General features: G+C 36.8%; 1 protein-coding gene across 1 annotated transcript; it reads right to left on the reverse strand.

Moving 5' to 3' along the window:
• Window positions 1–643: 643 nt before the first annotated feature.
• Window positions 644–17,344, reverse strand: LOC143736519 (uncharacterized). The gene is made up of 4 exons (XM_077227219.1): window positions 17,033–17,344; window positions 5,711–5,768; window positions 4,816–4,906; window positions 644–2,421 (listed from the first exon to the last, which is right to left on the reverse strand). The coding sequence occupies exons 2-4, from the start codon at window positions 5,726–5,728 to the stop codon at window positions 1,544–1,546; spliced, it is 987 nt and encodes a 328-aa protein (XP_077083334.1). The 5' UTR covers window positions 5,729–5,768; window positions 17,033–17,344; the 3' UTR covers window positions 644–1,543.
• Window positions 17,345–21,257: the final 3,913 nt, after the last annotated feature.

The following is a 21,257-nucleotide window of genomic DNA, read 5'->3' on the forward strand; positions in this document are numbered from 1 at the left end:
TGTGAGGAAACATCATCTGGAAGCGTCTTCACTCCCCACTCCTCGTTCCTCACGGTTGTCCTTCAAGATGTTGGAGTTTAATCAGTTTCCGGGTCTCAGGCAGGAGGACGAGGAGCGAGGAGACGAGGAAACATCGATCAGAGAATTGAGAAGTTCTCAGTTGCTACGTCTCAACACAGAGTCTGAATCCTTCGAAGGCCGATTGCGTCACAGCGGCGCGACAAAGACTGTCCCGAATCAAACACTCCTTCAAACCCCCAGAATTCAGTGCACATCAGTGGCCTTCGAAGGATGCAGTCTCTGAATTGGGACACAGCGAATGTCTTCTTTACAGACTATGAGCAGAAATGAGTTCAGGACGTCTGATCTGCTCTCGAGCTTCATCTGGAGGAACATCCTCAAGACACTGAAGATACTGAACACATTGCAGGACTGATATCAACAGTCGTAATTGATACTTTGAAAACAATGTATGCTATATTTTATATAATATATTAGCCTAAGTGTCCTGAAAAAAAATAATATTGTTATAATTTTATGGAAAATACAGCATTTGTTGCTAACTTGTTACTTTTTCTCCCACACAGCGGCAGCTTTGTTCAACTCAAGTATTTATCTGGCACAAACACAATGAGGATCTCAGTTTGAACTGAAATGAAGTTTAATAATGATGATAATACAAAATAATAATCAGACAGGAACTGCAACACACACTAAATGCACTATAAACCGAACAGAAAATGAATGTGAGTGATACACTTATATAGCAAACACAAACGAGGATCATTAATCGAACAGCTGAAACCAATGAACTAATAATGACTGTTGCTATGGAGACAGAGAGTGGCGGGAGTCTGAACAAGGAAACATGTGACTAATGAAAACAAACTGAAAGTCCATCAACAAAACTAAACAGAATGATGACAGGTCTAAATGACACAATATAAAGTAATAATTACAAATACAACAGAAATACAAATTACAAATTAATTACAAATAAAACAAAAACACTAGGAAAAAACCTATCAATTAGCAGTGAATAATCCAACGAAATAATATGTTAAAGAATATGGAATATGAAGAACCAGTCAATAATATCAGTCAGATACTGTATTTCAAGAGTCAGGGTGTATCAAACCGTCAACCCTTTTTTATCATATTTTTTAAACATTATTATTATTATTGTCACATATACATATTGGATAGACGGAGATATAAAATCAAATAAAAACCCATTCTAACTGTTAACTCAAATGACATAATATATATATGATCTTCTATAAATGACGTTTCTCTCTCTCCTAATGGACCTATAAACTCAAAAAAGCTAAAAACGTTTAATATTGGTTTTTAAAATAATACTTTTATTTTGATTGGCATCTTTTTCCAATCAAAATTCCACATGGAAAACAATCAGAAACACAAGAACAATACTAATCACATAATGTTAAAATAATAAGCATTGTTTCATCTTTATTTACATGTTTGGTCATCGTCTCTGTGTCTTTACAGGCTTGAGAGGAAGTGTTGTTTCCCAGCATTGTTATAAATAAGTGTCTAGGGTATCTTCAATCTTTTTCACAATCTTCTTAAACTGATCAGATGCTTCTTTTGTCTGAAGAATAAATTTCAGCGTTTCTGATGAGATTTCTTCTTCTTTTCTCTTGCCTGCTGGTTGATTCATTTCAGAGAGCTCTTTCGAATCTTGAACAATACAGTAAACATCAAGCACAAGAAACCCAGCGGAGAATGCGCCAGCGAACGCTGCTGTCGTACGGAGAGATTTGGCCGTCTCTGCAGTCGCACGCACAGCTCTGGCAGCCGATGCAGATCCACGCGCAGCTTTGACAGCCTTTACATACACACGGATTTCTTTGGCAGCCTCTGCACACGTTATTCCAATATCAGCCACAGCAGCTCCTCCTGCCATCTTTAACATGTCTACAGCACCTCTTGCTGATCTCTGAATGTCGAGCTTATTTAATGTCTTCTCCAATTCAATGTCTTCTGTGATGTTATAAATTGTCTCCATAAGCTTTACCATTGGTTTGATTGTGGCCTTAAAATCATTGATGATCTTCTCAATGTTCTGACGCAGGGTTTTCTGCTTGACCGTGTTAGTGATGTTTGATGCTCCTCCTGTTACTCCTCCAGTTACTCCAGCAACAGCACCTACAGTGAGAGCTAAAGAAGCTCCTAATGTGAACGGGGCCAAACACAATCCTGCTATAGTCGCGACTCCTCCTGCTGCTCCAATAGATGATCCTACCAAACTGCCCACCGTAGTGTTCCTGTGCACAGCTTCAAGATGATCAGTGGCGTCATCCAGCTCCTTTACTTTATCAGTGAATGTTTGATGATTTCTGTCAAATTCTGACTTTAGTTCTTCAATGTTTCTTTTCAATTCAAGGTTCAAGTTTCCTGAAATGTATCAAATGTTTTATTAGGATTAGAGTATTTGAAATTTGTTTTGAGTGCACTGTAAAACTTTGACCTGTAAATTAATGGTAAAATGCTGGCAACAGAATTGACTGTCAATTTTACAGTTCTTTATTGTAATCTATGGTATATTACTGTAAAGATACCATGCGCAAAACTAAAACTTGAACTCATTTCATTTGCAGAAACCGACTGTCATTACATTCATAAACTAATATTTATAACGCAAAAATAATGTGAGCATATTATTACTGTCAACTTATTTATTTTCACAGTAAAGAGTCCACAAACAAATATTTTAAATAAAGATATTTTCACTGGATCAGCAACTACACAGTCACCGCCTGTTAAACAGAGCATCATGCAGAATATCATCAATGTTTCGTGTTCTTCTCCTGGACTGAAGCATTGCAGTCCTGGTCCCCGTTTTTGATTATTGCGTGGGCGGAGATTATTAAAAAAATCGTGTTGTAGTCCAAACGAGTCGTTCGTTGTAGTTCTTGGAAAGTGAATTCTGTTAAATAAAATATCTCCCTTTGGAGTGGACTTTCAGATTTGTAACATTGGAGATATTTTTTATGATCAAACAGCAACAACACACACTAACTAAAGTTTCTGCAGATGAAATGAGTTAACTGTGTTTTAAAATACTGTAAAGTAGATTAGACTAAAGAATTGTACAATTAACAATACAAATATGTATATGCCAATTTTACAATGTGCAATAACTGTATACTATGAATCATTAGTTAAGTATTAGTAAATAGTTAATTCATAATTTATTAAGCATTAATAGACATTAATAATCAGTTCATAAATAAATCAATAAATGCTTTATTCTTGATTTATAAGCATATCTATAATGTGTTTTTGTCAGTGGTTCATAAGATCATTTAGAAAGTGTAAGTAAATGATTAATAAACTATTTAAATGTACATTTATACATCTTATTATTTAGACATAGTAATAGTTAATCAGTGTGTTGATAAATGCTTTATTAAAACGCATATTCCTACAGTAATTCATGGTAAGTTCAGGTAGTTATAAAACATTTATCAGTTATCAGTTAACTATTTTTGTGAGCTCATCTAAAGTGAGGAATATTTATGCCTTGTAAAGCTTTTATAAATGAGATTTAAAGCCTCAGTTATCTTCTGCACTTCTGATCTCTAACGCTTTAAAGTTAGTTCTGAGTATTACACTTATTATTAACCAGTTTGACTTTATTTCTGGTGAACGTCTACAGAAGCTCTTATTGAGAATTAAAAGATAACGATGTGTAATTGATAATGTGTGGTTTAAAGTTACCATTATTGTGATCAATCATTTTCAACATTTTCATTAGTAGTTAAAGGAGGGATTGTATTGGGAGCACTGGGGTGTCAGGTGTGACTGTGTGGCAATGGCTAATGGTTTACATGACTCTTGGGTCAGGTATGAGGGCCCCTTAACTTAGCTTAGGGCCCCAGGGGGGTGAGGATCGGCTCTGACTATTGTAGACGTCTGACAGTAATAAAGTCAGTCTGGTTAGTAATAAGTGAAGCTGGTAATACTGTTTGTGGAGTTGTTTAATCCTCCTCTGCTGAGATCTTCAGATTTAATGTCTTCTTTTATCTTCAGGTGATTTCATCTAAGACTGTGTCTGAATTCAGTTTCTGTTCTCTTCTTTCCTTCAGTGATTATGCTGAATATATGAATAATATAGTGAATATATGAGACACAGATTTTGTGGCTCAGATAAGGGCCAGTTTTTCCCCGGACATTCATAATCATTAGATTACTTTTGCCAGTGCTTTGAGGCGAGCTTTATGTGCGCTTGAGCGTGAGGCTTATATTCTGCCCTCCCAGTGGTCTATGTGAGTCTTTGAGTCTGTAAAAAAAAGTCAACAAACTGATATATATATATTTTTTTTTTTTAGGTAATATTTTTAGGTAATATGTAATGTAAACTTGTTAAAACGGATTGCATAAAATTGATATCGCACATTTTTGAATGATACCCACCCCTAATTACCAGGGATTTTAAGGTATATATATATTTTTTCTCGCAAAACTGACTTTGCTAACTCTATGAACTTCAAATATGTGTAGCGCTGTTATTTTTGGTCGGATTCCGACAAATTATAAATCATTTTGAAGAAAAATATTAAGCTTGAGAGAATCGCGATGCATCGAAGAATTTTAGCACTGGAATTTTATGGATCAATTGATATTATATACACATATACAGGACCAAATTTAATATTCATTTCCATTTAAACATGATTGTTTTCAAATAGCTTTGGTACAAACACAAATTTTCATTTTCTGAGGGTGATTTGATGTTTAAAGCTGCTAACACAAAACTGATGTTGATGCATCATGAAATGTACTTACTGAATGAAGGAGGTAGTTCAGAGCTCTTATCTGAGGATTCACTATAAGCACTGTCGTCACTGGCATCAGAGAGTTTGTGATACTGATGCATCTTTAGGGGGGAAAAATACGTCCTCTTAATATGCATCTATGAAATTCACATATTAAATATTGTTAAATGAGCCCCTTTAGTGTTCAGCATATGATAAAACTAAAAGTTGAACTTGAGGCTCACTCAGTGAAACCATTCACACATGTACCGAATCTCCAGACCAAGTCTGTAGAACTACAAGCACATTATACGCTTTACACACAGTTTGCAATTGCCCTTTATATGAAAAATGCTCTACAATATTCTTTTTTTGCTTGTATTTTTGCTGTGACTTTTCTGTAGCCTGTTTTGTATGCATTACTTTTATAATGATGGATTTTTTTGGGCTTTAAAATCTAAAGTACCATTCACTCCCATTATAAAGCTTGGAAGAGCATTTTTTTAATATAACTCTGATTGTGTTTGGCTGAAAAAAGAAAGTCATAAACACCTAGGGTGGCTTGAGGGTGAGAAGAGTATGGGACAATTTTCATTTTTGGGTGAACTAACCCTTTACGATGTGTTTTACCTTTACATTTAAAGGTTATATTCTCATCTATAAACTTTTGTAATGTTATATATAGTATTTAAAATAGTCTTTCCATTTTGCACAAAGGCAAACATAAATAAATAAATAAATAAATAAACAAACAAATCATTTGGTATATGGTGCCATACTCGTTACAGAACTTATTTTTTACATTTATTACAAATTCAATAAAAAAATCTATCAAATCATCACATTATATGTATTAAAATGAAAGTATTGCATGTTAATAGTTTTACTTCTTCATATAAGGTTCATGAACATAAGTTTTAACTCACAGGATCTTCCTCCATCATGTTTCCAGCTCACAGAAGACCTTCACAACTCATCAGTTATCTGCAAAACACAAAATCATTCATTACAAATACATACTTATTACTAAAAATAAAAAATTCATACAATATTTGTATATAAACAATTGGATATACAATAAAATGATCCGTCGATGTATATTTGTATATATATATATACAAACTAGGGATGGGCATTCGATTAAATTTTCTTAGTCGATCGTCGGGAGAATTAACGATCGACTATCGATTAATCATTAATATTTTTTTATTCAAATTCATTATTTATTTAACTTTTTATAAATTAAAAAGGCAATGAAAATACAAAAATACAGCGTGTTTTTCCTCGATTAGATCTTTATTACAAGATGATCAACTTGTGGCAGTAAAACTGGACGTTCGGTTAGGCTAAACTTGAAGATATATATGTGCTGCGGTGCTCGAAAGCAACGGAACCTGCAGCTGCGAGTTGGCGTTCTTAAACAGAGACCCTTGTTTGTTCCAAAATAATAAATAATAATAAAAAATCACGTTAAACAATAACTTAACCAAAAACATAATAATACTTAGATCTGACAGGTTTTGTCAAAATGTAACTCAAAACTATCCAAGAACGAAGTCGAGAAAGAGGGTGAGAGAGATTACTGTAAAAATCAATTAGGCTAGGCTACTTAACAAAGCCTCATAAAAAATAACTAGTAACTCACATACAACTTCTACACCAGTCTACTGATTTTTGTTGAGAAAGATAAGCATGTTGATGACATGATCTGGGGTCAGACGCGACCGCAACTTGACCGTCAAGCCTCGTTTACACTTTCGCCTGGCTCTGCAGCGCGAGTCTCCGCAGACTGCGCGCGCACCTCCCCAAACAGACGAGGCGTTTATACTCGACGCGCTCGCCTGTGAAACACCGAATAGCCGAATGACGTCATTTTTGCCGCGCTAACCTTCGCGCTCGTGCGGACGCCTCGAGTGTAAACAAGGCTTCAGTCCAGCCGCTGAAAACACCTGCTCTGAGGAGACTGACGTTGCCGGGATGCACAGGTACCTCCGCGCTAACTTGACCAGCCCGGGGAACACGTTCACTTTCCACTCACACTATACGCAGCAGCATTAGTTTAATGATAATCGATAACAAATTAACGTGATCGACGAAATTCTTAATGATCAATAATCGATCGTCGATTAAACATGCCCATCCCTAATACACACACACTTAACCGATAGGGAGGACTGCAGATAGTGGCAGTAATCACTCACAGGCCCGATCATAGAGACGGGCATCCTGGACAGTAGAACTCAGCATAGCACTAACCCTTTCAAACGAGGGGAGTAACTCTACCCAATCCTGGCTCTACACAGGGCTTCAGGGCCTGTGGAGGCTGGGCTTTCTGAAAGGGACCCTAATAAGGGGAGCGCCTCCAGCTCTAATGTTTACATTGCCAACAGGCAGGAAGTGTACTCAGCAGAAGTGCTGTCGACCCTTTAAAGAAAGGGGAGTACAATCTTACGCTACTGGACTATTAGGCCCATGACACACTGGCTGCGTGGCGTGAGCGTGGCGTTTCTGTTACGTGTCAGCTGCGTTGCGTTTTCTGTGTCTTTGCACACCAGAAACGTGTCTGACGCAGCGCTGCTGACACGGATCACCCTTGTTCCACATATGGGAGAGAGTTGTGGAAGCCGTATACTTCGTGTTAAGCATACATATAAAGCCTACTGATAAAGACACTGTCAGCAGTATTGACAGCAAAATAGACTACAGAATATTTCGTTCTGTATTGACAGGTGCAATATTTGAAAATTGATAATTAGTCCTATTTATTTATTTTTAAATTAGGCCTATATTTATATCTGAATTTGTCAAAACCTACACTTTTAACCATCAACATGTAATTTATTAATATGTATTCGTGTACAAAATAACATATACACATCTTTTCCTATTCTATTTTGCCTGGAAATGCTTCCAACACGCTTGCGTGTCGCGTGAAAAATAGGTGTCGGTTCTATTTCTAGCATGCACGCGTTTTCCGCGCGGTTCAAGCCGCGCCTGACGCCGGTTTCACACTGCACGCGTCAGCAGAGCGTAAGCAGCGCAGGAGCAGTGTGTACGGTGAGCGGAAGCAGGACACGCGCGTTTTGCTTTCACACTGGCAGCGTTTGACGCGCGCGGCTGAACCGCGGCGTGTGTATAGAGAGAGTACTTTATAATGATTTCAAATACATTTAAGGGAACAGACTTGTCAAGAAGCTAGTTTTATTCATTAATATATTATATAACGTTTGGTTCATCTTTGCTTTTGTAGTTCGGGCAACAAGTTTGTTTTTGGACATTTGTTTTCTTTTTAAATTGATGAAGGTCATTTGATTGACTGTTTAAAACACAATAGATATCATCAATGTGATTTTTGGGTAAAACTGTGTATTTTGGCCATGATGAATGCATTGTCACTTTAATTCAGCGTAAGCGGCGTGGCAAAAATAGACTGGGCGCCGAAACTATCGCGGCACTGCTGCTCCTGCACAGCAAAATCCCCAGTGTTAAATTAACACTGCTCAGTGTTTATATGAGTCCACACTCTCAGAGTTTTATAGTGACACAACCAGTGTTGAAGTGAATGAGATAATTAAGTGCTTAATTGAGTGATGATGGAGTATTATTGAAGACACTTGATGTTAACAAGCAGAATCACTGAAGGAGAAAATTAATGTAAAATGGTCACCATTATGGTGATTGGTGTTTAGTTTAGTTGACCTCTTGACCCTTACATTATTAACTTTAGATTTTGTTTGGCTGCTGTAATTCAGTTATAACAGCCAGATGAACAAAAAAAATGAGTTCTGATGGTGTTGGTTGTGTTTTAACATAATCATTGTTTGACCTTAATCACTGAACTCATTGAGAGCATAATTTCTGAGTTAAGGTTACCTTATGGATTATAGCAGCACTGTCGATGTTGAACGTACCATTTATAGCTTTTTCAATTAAATTTCAAAGGATCAAATCAATTACAAAAAAAAAAAACTTCTTAAGAAGTATTTCTGATAGGCACACACAGACATAAATAATTAGCGTATGAATCTCAGCAATGGTGACAAACAGATATTACCTCTGAACATAAGCTCATTATTTATTCATGCAGCAATGCATGATGGGAGACATGAATGACTTTTGATTGGTGGCACCCAGAATGCACTGCAACATGCTTTATAATTGCCACCATTGTTGAGATTCACAGGCTGATTCTTGATGTCTGTGTCAACAAAAAAAAATATATGTGAACAACTTGAATAAATTATTTGGATTGTGTTGTAAAAGTTAAAAATAGTATGCTGTACAGAGACAGGGCTGATACAATTACTAAAGTAAATCTTATTCAGAAATTGGGCTTTAAATGAGTTAAGTGATTCAGGTCAAATGATTATGTTAATACACAACCAACACAATCAGATCACCTTTTCTCTTTCTGACTGATATAACTCAGGTACAGCAGTCAAACAAAATCTAAACTTAATGACTTAAGGGTCAAGAGCCCAACTAAAGCAAACACTGATCACCATAATGGTAACATACCAATTACCATTTTTTTCCTTCAGTGACTCTACTTGTAAACGTCAAGTGTCTTCAATAATGCTCAATCATCAACCAATTAAGCACTTAATTATCTCATTAACTTCAACACTGTTTCAGTGTTACTATAACACTCTAAGAGTGTGGACTCATATAAACACTGACCAGTGTTAATTTAACACTGGGGATTTTGCTGTGTGCTCTGCACTGACGCGCCGCCTCTGCGTGCGGTGTGAATGCTCTAATCTGTTAACATGGGTGCCCAAAAAAATACTCTGCTGCTTACGCTCTGCTAACGCGTGCAGTGTGAAACCGGCGTTAGTTTCGGTTAAGTTAAGTTACACAGTTTATGGATACATTGTAGAATTCACAATTGTAGTATATATTTTTTAAAGGGGTCATGACATGGGAAACCAAATTTGCTTTGATCTTTTGGTATATAAGAGGTCTTTGTACCATTAAAACTTCCTGCAAGTTTCATAGCTTAAGACGTCCTCCCCATTATAAACGAACAATTTATTTAATTAAGCTCTAAATACAGCAGGTTGTGAATCCATGGTATGAAGTGATGTACCAGTCGTTTGCATATGACCGCCTCCAGCGCAAGACAACTACGCCTCATTTATGTAGCAAATTAGCTCTATGAAATATTAATAATCAATAATAACTGGTTATAATTGATTATGAATATTTGGATCAGTTAATATAATTAACTTAATGTAGTAAAATACATTTTTCAATCAACCCACCTGTTTGTCCCGTGAACACTCGGCATTAATTGTTTATTAATTCTAAGAAATATTCATTTCCGGGGAAGGGAAATGTCTTTCTTACTGTACAGTACTATTAAGAGCATGTAGTCACAATCTAAATCGTATAGTAAACTTCGTATGCAAGCAGAAAATCAGAACCAAATACATATTGTGCACAAGTTTTATTAACAAAAACATGAAAACATAACTAACATACAAACAATTACACATTCATTCATGCATTCATAGGTAGATGGTTAAAGTGACAGAATGAAACCGGAGGTAGGAAATGGATCTATGGAAAAGATAGATAAAAGATAGATGGGGCCTGCTGGGGCCCTGCAGGACAGCACAGGACCGCGAACGAGAAGTCAAGAGAGGGAGGGCTTGTTGAGGATGCTATTTGAGATGTGAGAAAGGTCCCACCTCTCAGGATCTGCTCGACCAATAAGAAAGGTGGAGTTTCCTAGCGGGAGAATTTGGTTTATGGGTCTTTGTTCCAAGAGTGCTCGTTTGCATGTGCACGCTGGAGGGGTCGCTGTAAAAAAAGATTAGTTGACTCAACTTAACTAAGTCAAGTAATCTTGTTGCTTTGACTGAGTTAAGTTGAGTCAACTTTTAGTGTTAAGTTTATTGCACTTCAAAACACGAGTTGACTCAACTTCCTGTATATCAAGTAATGTGGACTGGAAAACATTAGTTAAGAGAACTAAAAAAAAGATGTTGGTAAATGGACTGCGTTTATATAGTGCCATCCAGCTGGGGTTAGGCGTCTTGCTCATGGACACCTCGACACTTGGTCAGGTGGAACCGGGGATTGAACAACCAACCTTCTGGTTTGTAGACAACCTACATGAACCACTGAGCCACTGCCGCCCAGATTTTATTGAGTTAGTTTACAGAAATTACTAAATTTCAAAAATTTAAGCAAACTAATATCTACAAAGAATCTACATGAGAATTGAGAATTGGCCAGTCAAACTTAACACAGACACTATGGCGGCCAGGGAACTACACTGCGACCAAAATGGTCGCATATGCGACCTTTTGAAATGCCATTGCGACCCTAATTTTTAATGGGTCGCAAATGTATCACCGTTTGATTATTTTTGTACCTACCTAATGTTTTAGGCAATATGCTATGATTTACTATGAGCATTTATTAAAACAGAAATGTGTATTTTAAGAATACGTTTTATAACGCGCTCTGAGCATTCAACACATCAAGTTGGCTTCGCGGATTCGCGCTTGTTTAACTGAGAGAACGAGCAGAGAGAGTGAAAGCCCCAGTCGCGCGCGCTCATTCTCCCTCCCTCGCTCATAATAATGAATTGAGTTGACTGAATATCTTTGAGAATACACGATGGTAAAAGGTCGGAAGACCGAAGTTTTTTTTTTTCTGAACTACCACTGGTTGTGAATTGTGCTAAAATAACGTTGCCTCATCTTCTCTGAAAAGCTTTCCACACATTCAGATGGCATAAACCACTCTTTCAATAAACAAAACAAAAAATCTATCTGGTGATGAAATGTTTTCTGTGTTGAGACAAATCTTGTGCGATGTCCTAAACTGCCTGGATAATCACACAACGTGTGCCGTGGTCCGTTAATGACACGTCCGATTCGCGAACTGACTCCTTTGAACCGATTCACTTTAATGAATGGTTAACAACTGATCTGTCCAACACTGAACTCAAGAGTCATTCTAGAATGATTCATTCTTTCCAAGTAGAGCTATTCAAGTCATCTGGTGAAATTGTTTTTATATCGCAATATATATCGCAGAAAAATCAAATATCGCAATGTCATTTTTTTACCAATATCGTGCAGCCCTACTGTAAATTCTGTGGGCCTTCAATTGCAGGACTGTCCAAATTTGTAACTGCGTCAAAACAATTCAAACACGAATCATTGAAGCTTCACAATGACATATTATATTTATTTTACTTTTCCTTAAGAGTTCAGAAGTCTGCCCATCTGTGCCAACCATAGCATGGTGAAATCCAAAAGAAATTAATTTAGCACTTTATTGTGTAGGCTACTGTATTTTCTATTGCAGTAAATCTATCCCAACCATTTTTAAAGAAAACAAGAAGGCATGTGTTTTAAAAGATGGAGAGTAAAATAAAAAGCACATCTGTATGCAATACAGTTTCACTATTGGTCATTATTATCCAGAGCGGCTTACTATATAAATAATTTGTGCGACCAAATCATGTTTTGCGCTAGTAACTGAAAAAGTTAGTAGCGCAAGTGCCACCAGTGGAAAATGTTAGTGTAGTTCCCTGATGGCGGCTAACGTATTTCCAAAAAACGAACAAACATGAAATATTCATCACAGGTTATGTTGACAGATAATTTGAGATGGAGAGACATTAGACAACTGCACATTACCAACACTGAAAAAATTGCTGTAAAAAAACAACCAAATCTTACAGTATCATGCTGTTTTCCATTAAAACAGCAATATACCGTAGAAAAAAAATGCATTCGGGGTGATATTTGTCGTTTTCGAGAAAGTAGCCTACAGGAATATACTGTGAATTAACAGCTCTCAAAGTCGACACTCAGAGGCTGTGTTAAAAATCTAGTCCACTTGACTGAGTGAATAATTCAGTTAATTTTCTAAGTTAATTGAGACCCTGATAAACACCTGCTGTTAAGAATCAGAATCACTGAAGGAAAGAGGAACAAGAAGAACAGAAAAAAAGACAAAATCAAGATAAAAGACATTAAATCTTAGCAAAAGATCTCAGCAAAGGAGGATTAAACATCTCCACAAACAGCATTACCAGCTTCACTTATTACTAACCAGACTGACTTTATTTCTGTCAGACTTCTACAGAAGTTCTTATTAAAAGGTGACAAAGGTTTTAGATGTCATTTTATTTGGTGGGTTATTTTATTTGGGTTTGGTGGACGGACTTTTGACTTGAGCTCGGCGACTTCTAAGGCCCCTGCCTCGGGCCCTGGGTACTGTACCCTTTTTCCCCGCTACCACGCCCCTGATGAAAGTCACTGGACTACATAAAAAAAGTTAACAATACGTGTCTGTGTTCATCCAAACACGACCTCAGTTGTAAAAACACAGGAAGTAGGCTAACTCTGGCAAATTTACACGTACAGTCACATGTAACACGAAACACGTGTGACGTGAATTTTGCCTGCGATTTATTTTTTCCGGTTTCAGAGACATTTTATTCAGTGTCCACATTCGTTTCTTGAAAAGTTAAAGGCAAAAAAATTACCCCATAGTTTCACATGGCCATATAATGACACACTTTAGCCTCAACAGAATCACACATCTCTGTGGAACGCGTCAGTAATATCTGGGTAAATAAATTGTAATATTAACAATCACCGAAATCAAACAAGTTTCAAACCAAATCAAAGTCTGGGCTTTCTAATGATAAATCATATGTGTATACCCAGACAGCATTTACATCTGTGCCAGGTCCGTTTTCGAATCAGTAGATTCGCGCAGCAGTCGCACTCAATATGCAGATCTGCACCAACTCTGCGCCAGACTTGTCTGTAGCTTCGACTGTGACAGTCCGTCCGGCGGGTGCGGCGCCGATCCGGGGCAGACCATTCGCGCCACGACTGAATTGAGTCCGCCTGGCGGGTTTGGACCGGATCCGTGCGAGCTGCGCAGACCATACGCGCCACAACTGAATTGAGTCCGCCTGCCGGTTGTGGACCGGAGCCGCGCGAGCTGCGCAGACCGGACGCGCGGGCGCCAGCCCACATAAACCCGCTGACAAGAGTGGAAGAGTGCAGGCTGCACCGTCTCTGCTAATTGGTAAGTGCATTATACACGTATACTTTAGTAAGTACATTATAAAAGTAAACTGGTGTTGATTTCATATTAGTCTGTTACATAATCATATTAAAAATAAAAGTTTACAAACGTTTACACTGACATTCTTACAACCTGAGACGTGTCAGATAAGCTGGGTAGTAGCAGGCGGTTAGCTGGTAGTATAGGTTATTTTAAACATCGACCACAACTAATGTGAACATATGCTTTAAGGCTGAATGGGTGATATTTGCTTATTATTCTACAAAATTGCTGAATATCGTGTCCATTGTGTGTTATCTGCTAAATCGTATAACGTTAGCCTACCCACTAACGTTACCAGCGGTGACCGCTGCTAGCAACTGCAACAATAACAGATTAATGACTTCCCACGTCCAAATACATTAAACTAGTTCGACGTCAGTATCATGTCAATTCTCACTGTATTATACCGGCTGTAGAGTGCGACATATATGTGATATGTCGATATGTTAGCTATCAAACTACCTGCAAATTACTGTTGCTTACCTCCAGTTCGTGTTGCAAAATGGATAAACCATATTAACGTTACCCACGTCTTCTAAGCCACTGCGATGTGCCTCTTTTATTAATTTGTTAAACAAGCTGTTTGTGAAATAGCCTAAAGCGGTTTTTAATTTCCATTGATGACTGATTATTGCAGTGTTCGTACATACTATTTATTGGCTGTTAATAACTTTAATTATAGGCCTATAATTCATTGTATAATCGATCTAACGTTAAATGTTTTTAGATAATTTTCAGCCCAAGCAAGCTCCTATATAATATTATTATACCCCCAGCGTGTCTATGCGGTGATGCGCAGTTAAATTATTGCGTGGCATATTAATAATAATAATAGCCTATCAATTTAACAATAAAAGTAGGCCTTCCCTAATAATAATAATAACAACAACAATAATAATAATAATACAGTCATACTAATAATAATTTAATGCATAAATTTGAAATGCTAAATCCTCTTAAGGCGATCTAGACACGGCAGGCAAAAACATTTTCTCTCATTAGGTTCAAAATTATTTTTTCATTGTGTTCACATATTAGATGGAGAAATAATTACAGAGGGATTTATGGATATCTACTTTTGTTATCCTGTAAATCAAAATAAACTGTCCATGAATATGTTGCCCATACCTCTCTATCATTTATCAATCTTTTACTTCTCACTAATTTAGTCTCTTGTTTCCACAGGTGGGAATGCTGGCCTTCATTGGTGGAAGAGATACCAAAAACATCATAACCAACCAATGCTATTATGGCTCGTAAGTATTATATATAGATGCCACTCACTTTACTCTCCCTCCCATAGAAAACGCTTAATGAGGCTTAATGGACCAACAGTTATAAAAAATAAAACACGATTCGTTATAAATTATTAATAAAACAAGGGCAGCAGGTTTATTTGCTCTGAACACAAATTTGGTCATATTTAGTCATATTCTGTGCTCATCGGCTTTTCTGTTGATTGCATTATTAGTATGGTGTTTACTGAGTTTGATAATATCATTTATTTCTTTAAATATCAGTCTAATGCATTAAGTCATGTTAGCATTTCAGAGCGTCCCCCTTTCTCTCTTACTGGCACTGAGTTGCAAGTGCACAAGTTAGTTTTGCAACTTGCACGAAAAGAGTAGCAAAATTCAAGGCGCGAAATTTGAAATTGCAGTGGCAGATTTGAGAAGTTGCAAGTGCCTAATTGAGGTTGTATTGCGATTAAATGCAAATATATATTACAAGTTTGTGCGTGTCATATTTCTGTGAATGGCATTTTACACATTTGTGACTGCTTGTCTGCAGCTTAAAATTCAGAATACAGGTTTGTGACTTTTGTCTGCGAGTGCAAATTTCAACATTCAACTAGAGATTTTAATTTGACAGGTTTTCACATTGGAGCTGTGAGTGTAAATGTTCACGTACAAGTATGAATATTTATTGTACAAGTTTTCAAATTCACATCTACGTGCTCTTTAGTGCTGATACTCTTTTACCTTAATACTACTCATTCTACACCACTTTAGTCACATTTATTATTATTTATTTGTGCAAGCATTGTACAATAATGTCATGTAATAAAGAATCTTTGAATATTGGATCTAATATTTACTCTTTGTTTCTTTGCTTTGTTGTCCTTTTTGTACGTCTTACTGGAGCAGTGAGGAAGAATCGCATGTCTGACAAAGCCACAGACACCGAGATAAACCAGTATAACATCAGGTGGTTTAATCTGGCATGCGACCGTGGGGGTGGCCACCGTGCCCGGTCACACCCAACTAATGAGCAATAAATGTGATTAAAATAAAAAAAGTTTTTTGAAAATTACAAATTGTCTGGGTGTTTGTGCCTTAATTGTCTGATAGCCCAAATATGAATCACAGACCAGGGCCAGATGAGCCCCAGATGTAAAATATGAGTCACGGATCTGGGCCAGATCTGCACCACATGTCATGGCATTAATAACTGTACTGGGCCAGTGCTGGCCCAGATCTGTCTCTGATCCGTAATTCCAACCTGTTCCGGTATTGGGCCGTTGGAAAGAATGACCCCGGCCCAGGTCCGTTTAGCGGATCTGCGCCAAATGCTAATGAAGACCTGGCCCAAATCTGGCCCAAATACATTTTGCTGTCTGGGTAGGCTACTCCAAAGAGTTGTTGAGCACTCGACTCATGTTCATGTATGATTCTTTAAATGCTATAAAATGTCTGATTAGTAGAGATCTGTATTCAGCAATAAACAGGAAGATCTGCTATACCGCGATCTGTCACGCGCCACATTAAATCACATCAAAACAACATTTATTGTTTGAATTTCATGATAAAAATGGCATCGTTTGTCACTGTTTTTAGAACGCATAACATAACACAAAACAGGCACACGTAAAAAAAAAAAAAAATTTTTTTTTTTGTCAAGTTTCTCTACAAAGGGCTCATTTTGAGTAAAAAATGATGTGTAGACTAATCACAGCCTAAGCACGAGCTCACGCTTATTTCTATTCAAAACAAAGTCTAATATCAAGTGTAGCCTACTTGGTTTCGGTTTCGTTTTGGTCAGATTTTCAGTGCGTCATTAATTAATCCTCGCAAATTAAATCTCAAATACACAGTTATTGCGCACTGTACACTAGTAACCCGTTATACTAGACTAACCTGGTTGCAGTCTTGATCGAAGATCTTCTGTATTTTGCGTCCTGATGAAAAAGGAAACAGAAGCTCGAGCTTGAAGTCCACGAGTTGAAACGGAGAAACTCTTGAGTTTTAAAGCGCGACGATAGAAACTAAATTATACTTAACATACGGAACTAACATATTCTATTTAGTTTTAAACCATTTTTGTAACATAAATAAAAGGCAAACAAGGTCTAAATCGTCGAAAATCTGCCAAAATGAACAACAGCAAACTTTCACTGCTCCGCCCTTCTTCTTCTTCCTTCTTTCTCTCTGAGTCCCGCCCCAAAAGAGGAAGAACAAAATAACAGCTGGCAGAAAAAAATACACATGAAAATCATGTTTCAAGATGTAGATTGACTAATTTAGTTTAGTTTAATTGCCGCTTTTTTTTCCGCACACGAAACTTGACATTACAAATAGACAGTTAATGTTTAAAGGAGCCTCAAAATGAGTAAACAGACTTACAGACTTTATTCACTTTTTTAGCATTATTGCAGGTTCACTGAAGGACACTGATTTTACTGATTACAGTAAACATTGATACAAACCCATAGTCTAAGATAAACTTGATAATAAACTAATAATAATTATAGTAAAAACAATTTTTAAATAAAAACAATTACAAAAACAAGAGTAAACGCTCTCTAAAACAGTACTACACTTGATCGAAACATTTGCAAAAAGGCCTAAAACTATTGATCAGGGATGGAGAACTGAAGCCTCTTAAATATGTGAAGCTTTTCTCTGATTGTATCAAGATTGTGACTGAAAACAGTGTCATCTTCATGCAGGGCAAATTTACAGCCGCCATTACCCAGAATGCACTGCTCTGTTGTTCCCTTTCGAGTCGGTCTCGACACTGATGTGGTTATTCAGAGACATCTTCAAGATATATAACCCAACAAACTCTACTTTTGTTGATCTTTCTGACATATTATGTGTATTTTGCAAAGTTGAGGTAGAAACTTTACTTCATTCATTATATAAAAATCAGGTTAAATCTCTTTGGGAGAACTTGAGTTGTTATCTTTCTCCTTTTATAAAATATAATATAAAATATGAAACTTTTCATTGAAAGATATATTTCTTTTTTTTTTTCTTGGAGTGACTATGCTATTGATCTTGATGCTAATTTCTTTGTGTTGTTGCATTGTAAATATTTTATTCACAAAAACAAATTTCTCAATACTTTGCCTAGATTTGATGTCTTTATCCCTGACATCTCCCTTATTGTAAAATCTCCTAAACTCACATATAACAATAAGAACAACAAGTTTCTTAAGAATTATGATGTTATTATATTTTTCTTACTGGTTGAGGTGCCATTGCTATTTCTCTGTATTTTTTTTCGATCTCTTTTCTTTTCATTTTATGTCAATGTATTAAATGCAGTGCTGTTTCTTTATTCTTGCAATACTAACAAAAAAAGAATACCCATTATCATGGATATTAATCCCCAAATCCTTCTGCCATATTGTGTTCAGGTTATTACAGGTATCTGCAGTTACACTAAGCATTGATATATAACACATAGAAGCAGTCTGAGCTCAACATTGCAACTGCAACATAAACAGGGTTATTACCTGCATTAAACTTGTTCTTGACAGTGTCTAATCTGCAGACACTTCCAAAAGTTTCCTTCGCCCCCAATATTATATTTTTCACCAATTCAGATTATGACATAAAATCCCCTTCTCATACAGATCCTCAATTACAGTCACTAGTTTAAGCGGCCATTGTTTCCAAAACACCGCTTTACCTATACATATTTCAGGGTTATTTCATAATGATATGACTATATACAATGTGATGTCCTGCACACTTTATGAATTTTGCTCCAAACATGTCTTGAATGTATTGTCACTGGATATAAGTGGATTTGAGCTCCAGAGGATTGTGAAATAATGCTGATGGGATGAAATGGTGTTTCTGTGTTTCAGTTTCTTTATCTTGATCCAGTCCAACTCAGAATCTCATCGCAAGTTTATCCAGTTTGGCCATTTCAAAAGAGATATTATACTATAACTGTCCCAGCTGCTAAAGGAGGGTCATATTTGCAAAATACCCAGGGAAGAATATAATGTGTTTCAAGAATCAAACAAAGAAAAATGAAAAAAAAAAAACAGCCAAAAAATCAGAAACTCTTTCCAAACATGTATTGATAAATAGACGATATTTACATAAACACATGCTAAACAATAACATGTTATTGTTATTTTCATTCCTTGGCTAATGGCATCACTGTCTCCGAAGGGAATCAAGGAAACAGATCCTCTGTAAGTAATCCAGGAGTAAAATAACAGCACAGAAATACTATTTGTGCAGCAAACAAACAGTTTCCCAAACCAGGACTTTTCAAGAATAACAGCCAACAGCATGTGGCAAATCACAAATACTTCTACTACTACTTTCCCTTCTTACACTCAGCATGTAGTGCTACTAATGACCCCTAGTGGCCAGGATGAACATAGGCCTCCAGAAAATATAGTATGCCTTGTAAATGTTACATAACATCCTCACATCAGGTAATCCAGGATCCCGTGTCCCTTGAGGAGCTCAACTGGCTCATTTTGTCTTTTTCCTTCCGATAATAAAAAATATTTGATAACTGTGTCATATATTTTAGAGATAGGGTCAAGAATGTTCACATCATCATGGATTTGAACTGTGGAGCAATAACCATTTTGACAATATTTACTTCACCGCACAGAGAGTTTCAGCTGTTCCCATTTGTCCACATTATGTTTTATCTTCGAGATCAGTGGTTCATAATTCAACATCATTATATCCTCCACATTCTGCGTAAGTTTAACCCCAAGGCACTTCAACTTTTGGGTCCCTGTGTGGGAATGACATGTTCTAGATATTGGCATAGAGTCAGACTTCTCCCAGTTTATTTTGCATCCTGACACACTTGAGTATAACTGGATAATGCTCATTAATAGAGATTTGATAGGATCACGAGATAACAATAAAATATCATCCGCATATAACCTGAACTATGCTCTATCACCTCCTCTACTCCCATTACTCCCATCATGTTTGGGTCGAGGGTTAGGGTTAACGTTGATGAGTTCCTCTTAATACTGTAAAACATGAGGAAGTCGTGCCATTTGACATCACTGCCGCTCTAGGATTTCTGTATAATGAAGTAACCCAGGACCTAAATATGACCAAACCTGAAATTCGACGGGGGAGTGCGGCTTTTCGGCTGCAACCCTGTCAAATTTCAGTTTAGTCATATTTTAACCTTTTCGGCATCTAAGGAAATAGACACGATCGGGGTGTTTTCTGAAGAATTTAGCTCAGATGAATTAGCCTTCTCATATTATCGGCTGCTGATTAAAATGATTCTGTGGTGAAGTAAATGCTACAGAAAAAAAAAATGTAATTTCTACATGAAAAAGTTCAGGCGAGAATTCAAAAACTGTAAGTAAATCCTTTTATAACTCAATTCAAGGTTGTAGAAATTAAAGCATAAATATCAACTATATAAAATGAAGTAAAACCTACTCAACTTTTCTATTAGTGTTCCCATCATGCAATGCGGCATGAATAATTAATAAGGTTGTTTTATCATTACTTTTGTTTTTAGGTTTGATAACTTGATTCACTGCAAAATCCCTGTCCAAGAGGATGTCACTGAAGCCAATAGTATGTCGAAGACCAGTGGTAGTATTCGCATAAGATTATTATGAATTTCCTGGATGCTAAATGAACAAACCCTCCATCTCCTTGGATTGGGGTGGATACCTCCATAGGACAGGGTGAGCTCCTTGGCTAAAATAAAAGGCTTAAATAATAATAACTCCATTACTGGAAAGCATATCCAGTATTAAGTGACGCCTCAACGGTTGAGCATAGACAACAGTGCCGTACCGCTCAGAGAAGCAACTGTGATGACGAGTCCTCGTTAGTATATAGTGGACAGTATCTCCGCCTGGGCCAGCCACATGTAGGTGTAGAGCGCTGCTAGCCAATTGGAGCTGAGGAAATTACATGGAGGCGGGCCAGAAATAATTCACAAAATTAGGTTCGATTCCCGTCTTGGCCACAAATACCATAACATTACCATTCATTTTTTAATCTAGATACACGTTAAGTACGATTAACATATATTAATCAAACTTTGTGCACAAAAATAAAATAAAACTTGTAAGATTTGTTCTTGTGTAGGATGTACAAAATGTGCATTTATCTTAAT

The sequence above is a fragment of the Siphateles boraxobius genome, unplaced genomic scaffold (genome assembly GCF_051911475.1).
Source record: "Siphateles boraxobius isolate OS27281-9 unplaced genomic scaffold, OSU_SipBor_1 130, whole genome shotgun sequence".
Classification (NCBI taxonomy): Eukaryota; Metazoa; Chordata; class Actinopteri; order Cypriniformes; family Leuciscidae; genus Siphateles; species Siphateles boraxobius.

What these genes read in the sequence shown, in the direction of transcription:
- LOC143736519 (XM_077227219.1), bottom strand. An exon ending in TGAACTACCTCCTTCATTCA is followed by an intron (nt 2,422 to 4,815) that starts GTAAGTACATTT and finishes GATACATTTCAG; the next exon opens with GAAACTTGAACCTTGAATTG.